The sequence below is a fragment of the Pangasianodon hypophthalmus genome, chromosome 13 (assembly GCF_027358585.1).
Source record: "Pangasianodon hypophthalmus isolate fPanHyp1 chromosome 13, fPanHyp1.pri, whole genome shotgun sequence".
Lineage (NCBI taxonomy): Eukaryota > Metazoa > Chordata > Actinopteri > Siluriformes > Pangasiidae > Pangasianodon > Pangasianodon hypophthalmus.
Genome location: NC_069722.1, coordinates 21,556,555 through 21,569,462, shown reverse-complemented (window position 1 = coordinate 21,569,462; position 12,908 = coordinate 21,556,555). Strand labels below are relative to the sequence as shown.

General features: G+C 37.8%; 1 protein-coding gene and 1 long non-coding RNA gene across 2 annotated transcripts; both read right to left on the bottom strand.

The window, feature by feature from the left end:
• Positions 1-340: 340 nt before the first annotated feature.
• Positions 341-7,861, bottom strand: LOC113540569 (uncharacterized). Its single transcript, XM_034309842.2, has 8 exons — positions 7,661-7,861; positions 6,053-6,388; positions 5,225-5,467; positions 4,185-4,226; positions 2,941-3,276; positions 1,923-2,165; positions 1,153-1,266; positions 341-978 (listed from the first exon to the last, which is right to left on the bottom strand). Exons 1-8 carry the CDS (start codon positions 7,713-7,715, stop codon positions 962-964), a joined length of 1,386 nt encoding a protein of 461 aa, XP_034165733.2. The 5' UTR covers positions 7,716-7,861; the 3' UTR covers positions 341-961.
• Positions 7,862-9,357: 1,496 nt separating this feature from the next.
• Positions 9,358-10,700, bottom strand: LOC128319881 (uncharacterized). Its single transcript, XR_008303342.1, has 3 exons — positions 10,385-10,700; positions 9,668-9,781; positions 9,358-9,495 (listed from the first exon to the last, which is right to left on the bottom strand). It is a non-coding gene; the product is annotated as an uncharacterized LOC128319881 (long non-coding RNA).
• Positions 10,701-12,908: the final 2,208 nt, after the last annotated feature.

Sequence of the window (12,908 nt, the reverse complement as noted above, 5' to 3'; positions counted from 1 at the left end):
TGGATTAATTTACACATATCTACAATTATGATATTGTGACATATGTTAATATAATGTGATACAGGCTCTAGCTGTCATTATAATAGACAGTTTAATCCTGCACGATCACACACTTTACTTTCTTTTCTTCTAATGTATTCCCAGTAAATATGTATTACAAATAAACTGAGTTTAAATTGCAAGTGAGTGATACCTTGATGTGCTAATTATAAATCAGTCCTAACTCTATACATATACTCTATACAGTTTTAGCAGTACACACACGAACACGTAGATCAGCCAATCAGTTGTGTGTAAGAAAGAAAAATACTGACACAGGACGACACTATTTGTTCTTTATTGCTTTATAATACTTTTATATTCCTGTTACTTGCCCCTGTACATGGAAAGCTTTATGGACACTGATTTCCGGATTGTGTCTGGATTTCACACATGGATCCTCTAAATACTGCCAAGTCTCCAGTGTCACAAAACTCATCACATAATGTCTTGAGTGGACTGATTTAATAACAGAAGTGAATAATGAACTTAATCATTATTAATTGTCATCCATAAATAAGAATTGGATCATGTTTGTTTTAGGAAAAAAAAAGCAACAACTCACAACAGACATTTTTTCAACCTTCACAAATACACTTAAATTTATATTTATAAAAGAGTCTACAAAAATGATTTCTACAAAAGCATGATTGGAACAGCAGCATTTAAGCATTGCAGTATTTTAGAACATTAAAAAAATAAAGCTAAAGAGAAACAACTCTAAAAAGTAGCACTTATTTCATCAAGAAATCTGCAGGCTGGCTTAGTTTTTGAAAAGAAGATGTGGATTGAGGAATAAAATTTGTTTTCTCTGTTACCCATCTGTTATTGATGCTTATACATTTCTGGTGGTTCAGGGTGGACGGGTTGCTGGCATGGAGGAGAGCAATCGTGGACTGCTTCTTCTGTTCCTAATCTAGGTTTACAGAGCTTCCTGATCTGTGGAAGGAAGTGTCACTCAGGTGATCACTACATTTACATCACCATGAAAGCTTTAGACATTACATTTTCTAGCTGCTCATGTTCTTCTCTCTTTACTTTTTGTCATATATACTTGAATATGCACTCTGGTAATGTGCACATGTTCCATGATAGTAAGTATTAAAGGCTTACTCTCAGTTATTTTCTGTTTCCTGTAGATTCTGTTGTAGATACAAAATGCTCCCACTAACAGCGACAGAAGGATGATGACTTCACAGAGCCACACAGACACAAACACCATGAAACCTGAGAGAGAGAGAGAGAGAGAGAGAGACAGAGACAGAGACAGAGACAGAGACAGAGAGACAGAGAGAGAGAGTCTATGTCAATGGTCACGCTGATATCCTTATTTAGTACCCTAAATTAAAGCACTGTGACTCTGACCAGCTAGTTACTAAAGTTTCTATAAATGCATCATGCAGTGCCACATGATCATGTTAATGAATATGTGTATTTCTTTGTCCCACACGCTTCATATGTGACCTCTCGCTCTTGCCCACATGTATTTAATATGTTCGCACTTGCTCTTGCCCACATGAAAGTAAAAAGTGTCCCTCAGGACACCAGTTCCAATGTGTATCTCTTGTCTCAAATGCAGGCTGAATATTTCTAGGAATATTTAAAAAAGAAATAATCAACACACACCTCTTATAGGTATATGTATCTGTTTAGAATATATGATATGTTCCTTTTTGAATCATCCTACTATGAACAATGCATTGTTGTGGGTAATGTTTTTAAGGCCACAAGCCTCAATAAACCATATCTGCATTTACATCTTTTTGTGTATAATTATTAGAACTCTAACTCAATTTTCATTTGTTACTATTAGGAAAATTTCTGTTTCTGTTTCTATTTCTTTCAGTTTCTTCAAATCATTGATTAAAAACAGAAAGAATTACCGGGACATGGGTGGAGTTCAATGGTGTTACGGACACGGCTGACATGGTTTTCTACATGGCAGGTGATGTTTCCATGATGGCTTTTATCGAGCAGCAAGGTGCTGTTTGCATCCTCCAGCTGAGTGATTGTGTTTAAATCAGCAGTCCAGGTGAAGCGGAGGTTGTCTCCATCAGCAGAACAGTGTGCTTTAGCGACATCAAAAGACAAACAGCCGTACCACACTTTCACTGAGGACACCGCGGCTGCAGATTAGAGATAAACACCCCAAGTTAAATTACTATGGTGGCCCGTAAGCACTAAACACTTTAACAAACCAAAAATGCAACCGCAAATCAGAAAATGCAATAGCAAAACCAAAAACATAACAGCAAAAAAGAAAAAAGTTCACATCTCAGAAAAGGAACTCCTTATTGAACATCACATGCTTGGTGATGAGTGAACTATCACAATGGAAAAGAATTGCACCTTTTCGGTCTGTTATTTAGTTAGCCTAGTGAAAATGATTTAATGACAAGTTACTTATGTTATAGTGAGGAGAAATGCTTTCTTCTGAATAACTGATCATACATCCCTGAAAAACTTCTTTCCTGATGTATGTGTGGATTTATGTTTTTAAATTTATTTGAACACATAAATGTACATGTAAAAAAAATCCAATAAAAAAATATTTATGAGAATATCAACAATCAAGTGGTGAAGATTAATTTTGATATGTGGTTTTTTTTTTGTCTTTTGTTATTTTTTTAAATAAAAGTATTCAGTTGTAGTATCTTGCCTTGAATGGGCTTTACAAAGATATAAAAAGTTTGGCCTTTGTTTGTAGTAGAAGTAGTAAAAGTAGTAAAAGTGTTCTCCCTTACTTTGATGAACATTGGCATAGATGTCCTACTATACAAGTAAAACTTGTAAAATGTGTTAGAGTATAGAATGAATGGTCATATTTTGTACATTTATCAAATAACTTTTTAACTAAATAAAAGTTGTAGTGTGATGTGATTAGAAGTTGTGTGGTCCTACCTTCAATGTTTAGCTGGAGAATATAATTGCCTTTAAGATTCCCGTTTGCATCAGTGGTGTCTAAAGTGTATGTTCCAGAGTCGTTCCTCTCTGCACTGGTTAGTATCATAGTTTTATTATCATTACCAAACTGCCATCTTGGGGGATTTGGTTTTGGTGGGTTACTTTGGGTTTTTCTATATTTTAAAATTAAACGAGAGGTAGATGTCTTGTCTGTGATCTTTAGGTCAAACCTATCCTCTAGGGGCATTGGCAGGTGCAGTCGTTGTCCCAGAGCTACATAACACTGATTACTCTGATTAAAGCTACAGACAACAGGATCCTGAAACAGCAAACCTGCAGAGGAAAAAAATACAAGATCATTGTCTCGTTATTCTGACACACTGAACCACACGTCTGATCCACTTATTTGATACTGTTTTGTTACAGGAGATCTGGATTCGGTACTCTGGTACAGTTTTCAGTAAAGAACTGAACATGGAAAAAAGTGTACATATTTGGATATAATCACAAGGAAGCAACTTAAACTTTGTGTGTATTTATCTTCTCCAAATTGATTATTTACCTTTTTCATTTTAAAAATGGCATTAAAAATGTATAACAGCAGAAGTGTTTTCTTGATTAAACAATTAATAGATTAATAATTGATATTTCAACAAACGGTTTTGTAAGTCTTTCTCTGAAGGTTGTGTTCACAGTGAAATGAACATTTTAATTCCAACATCATCGATTAAGTGGCTCTACAAATATGCCAAATCTAGCAACAAGTTCACTAAGTTGGCTCCACTGCTACACAGCTTCATGGCTTTCACTTTTTGGAAATGTGTCATTCCCCAAATGAAATAGAAATTTTGATTGCTTCTGCCTCTGGCTCTGCCTGTCTTTCAGTTTATCCCTCTAGGTCAGTGCTCCGAGCAGTTAGGCAGAGTTTTTTTTGTTGTTGTTTGTCTTTTTAATAAAATCAGCTGGACCAGTGCTTGTTTGTGTTCTCACAGCATTTCTCAACTGTTACAGATCCCTGTCTGTGTTTGGTTACCTTTGTTCAAATTGGTATCGTGAGTAAAAAACATTCACTTGGGAGTACTTAGTATCTACTATAATATTAGTGCTCTGTTTAACTGTTTTAAAAGCACTGCCATTTTTGATGTATTTTGGTCAAAATGTAATCGTTAGTTTCAGGGAGAAAATTAGTACATACAAACAAATAAAGACAAAAAAAAAAAATAAGGAACTGAGAGACTCACCATCATTAGACAGTGTGGAAGTGACTACTGCAGTAGTAGGTCCTGAAGAATAAAATAAAATATACAATATATATAATATATATCTTTGGTCATGGCACAACAAACTAACTATTTATGTATTTGCACAATACTATAACTATAATTTCTAGAAATTGAAGAACACATAAAGAATGAAAGAATAGCTCAATTTTATAACTTAAATATTGGCGAGAAGAGCATTTAAAAATAAAATAAAAAATAAAACTATACACTTAATATTTTATTTTCAGGTACTGCATAATGTCATGCGTTTTGAACACACAACCATTTTATAATTAGGTGTGTCCTGGCTTTTGACATGTGCTGTATATATTTTATTTGTTAGTAAATCTGTTTTTCTCTCCCTTCTTCAAAGACATACTGTATACGAGAAATGTCATTGAATTACAATGCATACATACATAGATGCAAACACTGTTAATATTGTTTTATTTGACTTTTTTTTAGAAGGTTTGTCAGAAAGGTTCGCAGGACATCAGGTTGAGACTAGAGGAGTGAATCTGGACTGGACTAACCCACGGGACACAAGAAAGTTTGCAAGATTTACTTTCATGCAGTCACAAGCAAGAGGTCCGATATGAAGTTTGCAGGACAAAACAAAGATGCTGCGTGATGCATTTATAATTCATTCATGTATCTTTAGTAACTGCCTGGTCAGGGTCAGGATGGTTTAAATTAGTTTTCTCGTTGTTTATATTGGGAAATAGAGCCGACTCAATTCACTGGAAATGATCACAGGTGGATACAAACAAAAATATTAATTGTGCAAGCAGGATGTTTTTAAGTACTGCATACTCTATTTGCAGTGATGTAGCTGAGGTTGAGGAACTATCAGAGCCAGAATTTATACACTGCTACCATGTGTTTAGGGACTGAGCTTAACTTTCATTCATTCATTCTCAGTAAGTTTTACTAGGTATTTGGCTGTTTTGTCTCTGTATTCACAAATTGCTGCATTGTTTTTTGTTTGTCTAATCATTATTTTAAAAAGACAGACTCACCAGGACATGGGTGGAGTTCAGTGGTATTGTAGTTATAGCTGACATGATTTTCTACATGGCAGGTGACTTTTCCATGATGATCTTTATTCAGTGTGAGAGTGCTGTTCCCGTTCTCCAGTTGAGGGAGTGTGTTTAAATCAGAAGTCCAGTTGAAGCGGAGATTGTCTCCATCAGCAGAACAGTACACTTTCATGACTCCAGGGGACAAGCAGCTGTACGACAATTTCACTGAGGACACCTCAGCTGCAGATTAGAGATAAACAAATTTACTATGGATGCCTGTAAGTACTAAACACATTATCAAACCAAAAATGCATGCATTCATGAAAGATGACCTACATTCATGAAATTTTACATGTTCATTCCTTTCCTTAATTAAAAGGATATTATAGAGGATTTTCCCAAAATGTTGATTATTCTTAGGATTATGATAGATTTTAAAAAATGGCATAAAATATTTTTATAACAAGGCACGGCATTTTCATGATTAAACAATAAATAAATTATTTTCAACAAAGAAACATTAACACGTCTTTAACAAACATTTCTGTAAAAGACTTTCTCTTGAGAGCTTCTTCACAGTCAAATAAAGACTTAAATTCTAACAATGTCAAAAGCCTCATTTTTTAAGGACATACATTTCTGCATAGTTTATTAGATGAAGCCTCATTTGCATAAATAAAAGTAACTTTTTAAAACAGTTCAAATATAAAAAAAAACCACTTGGGAGAGACTGTAGAATGAAAGGATATATTTTATATATTTATGAAATAACTTGTAAATGTTGTAGTGTGCTGTGTGATGTGATTAGAGGTTGTGTGATCCTACCTTCAATGTTTAGCTGGAGAGTATAATTGCCTTTAAGAGTCCCCTTTGCATCAGTGGTGTCTAAAGTGTATGTTCCAGAGTCACTCCTCTCTGCACTGGTTAGTATCATAGTTTTATTATCAATAACAAACTGCCATCTTGGGGGATTTGGTTTTGGTGGGTTACTTTGGGTTTTTCTATATTTTAAAATTAAATGATGGGTAGATGTCTTGTCTATGATCTTTAGGTCAAACCCATCCTCCAGGGGCATTGGCAGGTGCAGTCGTTGTCCCAGAGCTACATAACACTGATTACTCTCAGTAAATCTACAGACAACAGGATCCTGAAACAGCAAACCTGCAGAGGAAGAAAAAATCAGGAACATTCTTAAAATTTTACACACTAATATTATTACACACCTCTTTATCCTCTAATAAATGACACTCCATTATTACAGGAGAGCAGGATTTGAAATAGATGAAGCGCCATTGGCATAAATAACACACATAAAAAATACATATTGCTTTTTGTAGAGTCATATTGTAGTAGCATATTGTATTTAACTATTGTGATATGATTTTTGTCAGTTTGCCCATCTCAAACTCATCCACCAATTGTCTTTAACTAGTTCCACCACACTTAATACGAGTTTATGGTTATTCATGGTTTTTTTTCAGCTGTTTATCTAGCTCCAGTTATAAACAGTCAGGACCTAGCTGACCGCTTACTGGTTAAAAATTCACACCCACATTTTTATTAAAACAGTTATAAGACTGAAGTTGTCATTATTTATAGGAATACTTGTTTTTGAGTTATTAAGATTTGGGTTAAGCAAATCAGGAGATGTCTAAAAACAATGTCATAATAACTTCTTTGTTGTCTAATGAGAGAACATCTTTTAACATTAAACTAAAAGTTTTGAAGGATGTCGTATGGGTGTGTCTGTGCTTAGTGAAAAAATCATTTGCATAAATATTTGACTGTGATATATAGTATTTAAAAAGAAAATCCTATTCGCCTGTAGTATCTTTCCTTAAATAAAAATTTTATTAACTCAGTTTTTGCACTTTTAAAGCAACACTACTGTTGTGCTGGTGGTGTGTTAGCAAAAAATATATTGTGTTAGCAAAACTATATTGTGATACTTACATATATTGTAGAATCCTACTGTACTATCATATTGTCGTACTTGATAAGATATTTTTGTCAGATCACCCATCCTTAAATTGCACTGTGAAAACTGCACTTGCTTTACACTCCTTTAAAGCTGCATGTTAACACTGATGATAGAAAAGAAAAGCCTGCGCAGGGTTAAGCAGTAGGCCAATTCTGCATGTCAACATGCCAGTTTTAAAATATATATTAGACCATTTAGTGCCAGAGGAAGTCCTGTTTTTCTTAGGTTTTATGGGTTATTTTTCTACAACATCATTTCATTGATGAAGGCATTCACAAAAAAAACATATTTTGTAGTTTTGAAGTGCAGGAAGTGTTTGTTAAAAGACAACCCTTTTACTGATATCTGATCTCACTTGTCTAAGTCTCATTTGTCTTTCCATACAGCATAAACTCTACAACTGTATATGTAATAAATAAAGAAATTGTGCATTTTTAGAGGATAAAACCTACCCATGGCAGCTTGTGTGAAAATCCACAGGATTCCAAAGATGACCTGTATTCTCATTTTATCCAGAGAACAGTCCTCTCTCTGTACTTGCTAAAGATCTTGGTCATGAGTGATGAGCAAATACAATAGCAAAATGAAGCTCCTTTTACAGCACTAATAATGCTTTACTGAGAAATAGAGGAAGTTCCATAGTTATTTTTATAGCCATTCACTTCCTGTATTCTAACTAGTCTATTACTTGACAGAAAGAAAGAGATGGACAGAATGCAACAATGAGCATTTTCTGTAGTTACAGTAGATATGTGGCTGTGTGTTTAGCCGGTCCATTGAAGAAAAATCTTCCTAGTTTATCCATAGACTTGATCAATAAACAGCTCTCTGTTGCTGAGTGAAATGTGTTTCTTTATTAATGTAAAATATTTCAATGAGCAGCGTCTAGCTCCCTTGACTTGTAAGTGAGAACTCGTCACTTGTGCAGTCAGCACCACTGTGGTTTGGTTATCTTTTCTGTGGAAATATTTTTATCACTCATACTTACATGATCTATAAACATCTCACAACACTCAGGTCGTTTTGGGCTTATTACAATCACAGAAGCTGGATTGTCATATAGGACCATGGTATCTGATGTCATATCACTGTTTATGTCTTTACTAGAAAAGAAATTGATATTGTCTCAGGTAACCAGGGACAGATTAGTTAATCCTGTTAATTCTTAGGCTGTTGTCTCTAATAAAATGTTTCCACTATGATAAACTCCCCCATTGGACGACTATAAATTAACAGCATGAGTGATTAGATCAGGTTTTCTTTTCCGCTTTATTTGATGTTTGCGTGACACACGGTGATATGGTCATATTGTATAATGGATTTATTTACACATATCTACAATTATGATATTGTGACATATGTTAATATAATGTGATACAGGCGCTACCTGTCATTATAATAGACAGTTTAATCCTGCACGATCACACACTTTACTTTCTTTTCTTCTAATGTATTCCCAGTAAATATGTATTACAAATAAACTCAGTTTAAATTGCAAGTGAGTGCAAGTATCCTAACTCTATACATATACTCTATACAGTTTTAGCAGTACACACACGAACAGGTAGATCAGCCAATCAATTGTGTGTAAGAAAGAAAACTACTGTCACAGGACGACACTATTTGTTCTTTATTGATTTATAATGCTTTTTTTTATATTCTTTGTACTTGCCCCTGTACATGGAAAGCTTTATGGACGCTGATTTCTGGACTGTGTCTGGATTTCACACATGGATCCTCTAAATACTGCCAAGTCTCCAGTGTCACAAAACTCATCACATAATGTCTCGAGTGGACTGATTTAATAACAGAAGTGAATAATGAACTTAATCATTATTAAGAGTCACCCATAAATAAGAATTTGATCAGGAAACAAAAAGCAACAGCTCAGAACAGACATTTTTTCAACCTCCACACACACTTAAACTTAAATTTATATTTATAAATATTTATAAAGAATCTACAAAAATGATTTCTACAAAAGCATGATTGTAACAGCAGCATTTAAGCATTCCAGTATTTTAGAATATTAAAAAATAAAGCTTAAGAGAAACAACTCTAAAAAGTAGCACTTATTTCATCAAGAAATCTGCAGGAATCATCAGGCTGGTTTAGTTTTTGAAAAGAAGATGTGGATTGAGGAATAAAATTTGTTTTCTCTGTTACCCATCTGTTATTGATGGTTATACATTTCTGCTGGTTCAGGGTGGACGGGTTGCTGGCATGGAGGAGAGCAATCGTGGACTGCTTCTTCTGTTCCTAATCTAGGTTTACAGAGCTTCCTGATCTGTGGAAGGAAATGTCACTCAGGTGATTACTACATTTACATCACCACGAAAGCTTTAGACATTACATTTTCTAGCTGCTCATGTTCTTCTCTCTTTACTTTGACATATATACTTGAATATGGACTCTGGTAATGTGCACATTTTCCATGATAGTAAGTATTAAAGGCTTACTCTCAGTTATTTTCTGTTTCCTGTAGATTCTGGTGTAGATATAAAACGCTCCCACTAACAGCGACAGAAGGATGATGACTTCACAGAGCCACACAGACACAAACACCATGAAACCTGAGAGAGAGACAGAGAGCGCGAGAGAGAGAAAGTCTATGTCTGTGTTTTGTTACCCTGCCACAAGTTCACGTTGGTATCCTTATTTAGTACCCTAAATTAAAGCACTGTGACTCTGACCAGCCAGTTACTAAAGTTACTGTAAATGCATCATGCAGTGCCACATGATCATGTTAATGAATATGTGTATTTCTTTGTCCCACACGCTTCATATGTGACCTCTCGCTCTTGCCCACGTGAAAATAAAAAGTGTCCCTCAGGACACCAGTTCCAATGTGCGTCTCTTGTCTCAAATGCAGGCTGAATATTTCTAGGAATATTAAAAAAAGAAATAATCAGCACACACCTCTTATAGGTATATGTATCTGTTTAGAATATATGATATGTTCCTTTTTGAATCATCCTACTATGAACAATGCATTGTTGTGGATAATGTTTTTTAGGCCACAAGCCTCAATAAACCATATCTGCATTTACAACTTTTTGTGTATAATTATTAGAACTCTAACTCAATTTTCATTTGTTACTATTAGGAAAATTTCTGTTTCTGTTTTTATTTCTTTCAGTTTCTTCAAATCATTGATTAAAAACAGAAAGAATTACCGGGACATGGGTGGAGCTCAATGGTGTTACGGTCACGGCTGACATGGTTTTCTACATGGCAGGTGATGTTTCCATGATGGTTTTGATCCAGCAGCAAGGTGCTGTTTGCATCCTCCAGCTGAGTGATTGTGTTTAAATCAGCAGTCCAGATGAAGCGGAGGTTGTCTCCATCAGCAGAACAGTGTGCTTTAGTGACATCAAAAGACAAACAGCCGTACCACACTTTCACCGAGGACACCGCGGCTGCAGATTAGAGATAAACACCCCAAGTTAAATTACTACGGTGGCCCGTAAGCACTAAACACTTTAACAAACCAAAAATGCAACCGCAAATTAGAAAATGCAACAGCAAAACCAAAAACATAACAGCAAAAAAAAAAAAGAAAAAAGTTCACATCTCAGAAAAGGAACTCCTTATTGAACATCACATGCTTGGTGATGAGTGAACATGGTGTGTGACTATCACAATGGAAAAGAATTGCACCTTTTCGGTCTGTTATTTAGTTAGCCTAGTGAAAATGATTTAATGACAAGTTACTTATGTTATAGTGAGGAGAAATTCTTTCTTCTTATTAGGGTTTTGCTGGGAATCGAACACAGGTCACCAGCGTAGTAATCCAGCAAACCCCCACTAGGCCACCAGGGGAATGACTCAAGTGCAGAGGAGTGAGGCGAGAGTAAAGTAAAGTAAAGGAAACAGTTTATTAATTAAGATCCAACATCCAAGGCAAAAAAATAACAAGTATAATCCAAACGCTCAGAAGATACAAGGGAAAAAATAAAGAAATCCAAAAGTGCATCGTCCAAGAAACCAAAAATCAGAAAAAAAAAAGAGGCAAAAATCCAAACACTCAGAAGATCCAACAGCAGCAAATACAAAGTCCACAAAGTCCACAAGAAAGCAAAGTACCAAAAACAACACAAAGACATAAGTAAGGAACACGGAACAGAGGTTACTAGTCTTAAACATAACAGCACAAAGACTCCGTGACAAGAGGCCAAACTGAGGGGGTATAAATACACAAACAAATCAAGAGGACAAACTGAAAATAGGTGTAAGTAATGAGGACTAGGCGGGGCACAAGGCACATGGAAAAACAAAAGCACAAAACACGGAAGCAATAGCGGCCTCTAGAGGCCAAGATAGTCCAAGTCCTAACAGGACCCCCCCCCTCAAAGAGCGTCTCCTGACGTTCCCAGGGCGCTCAGGATGGGCCAAATGGAAGTCCCGACAAAGATCTTTGTCTAAAATGTCCCAGGCGGGGACCCAACAGCGCTCCTCAGGGCCATAGCCCTCCCAGTCCACCAGATATTGAAGCCCGCCATGGACCCGGCGGGAGTCCAGCAGGCGGCGCACAGTAAACACGGTCTGACCCTGGAGGATGCGGGGAGGCGGGGGATTCCTAGGGGCAGGGGCATAAGAGGACGTCAGTACGGGCCGCAACAGGGATACATGGAATGTGGGGTTGATCCGTAGAGACCGGGGCAACTGGAGCTGGTAGGCGACAGGGTTCACCCTGCGCACCACCTTGAAGGGGCCAACGTAGCGGGGGGCAAGCTTGTGGTTCTCCACCCGCAGAGGAAGGTCCTTGGCGGTCAGCCAAACCCGCTGCCCAGGATGGAAACTGTGGGCAGGCTTTCTGTGGCGGTAGGCCTGAGTCTGGTTGGCCCTGGAAGTCTGGATGAGGGTCCTCCTAACCTTGTTCCAGGTCTTGCGACACCGTCTCATGTACTGGCTGACCAAGGGCACCCCAGCGTCCTCCTCCTGTTCCGGAAACAGAGGTGGCTGGAACCCGAACTGGCACTGGAACGGCGACAACCTGGTGGCCAATGACTGGAGAGTGTTGTGGGCGTACTCTGCCCATGGCAGCCAGGTGCTCCATGATGTCGGGTTATCCATCGCCAGGCCTTGCAGGGTGGTTTCCAGGTCCTGGTTGAGCCTCTCAGTCTGGCCATTGGACTGGGGGCGGAACCCAGAGGAGAGGCTGGCAGTGGCCCCAATGAGTTTGCAGAACCCCTGCCACACTCGGGAGGAGAACTGGGGCGCCCGGTCTGAGACGATGTCCTGTGGGAGACCAAAGACTCGGAAGACATGGGTAAATATTAGTTTGGCTGTTTCAAGAGCAGAAGGGAGTTTGCACAGAGGTATGAAGCGGCAGGCCTTAGAGAATCTGTCGACTATGACCAAAATGACAGTATTACCTTGTGAGTCAGGAAGGCCCGTGATGAAGTCGACTGCCACATGGGACCAGGGATGCCGGGGAATGGGCAGAGGATGCAGGAGGCCCTGGGGATGCTGTCGTGGGTTCTTGCTTCTGGTGCACACATCACAAGACAGGACAAACGACCTCACGTCCTTCTCCATGCTTGGCCACCAGAAGCGTCTCTTCAAGAAGTCCAGTGTCCTCCAAGCTCCCGGGTGGGCGGTGAGAGGGGACGAGTGACCCCACTGGAGAACCTTGGCCAGGGCTTGACGAGGGACGTACAAGCGGCCCGGTGGCCCCGTCCCAGGGCCGGGGTCCTG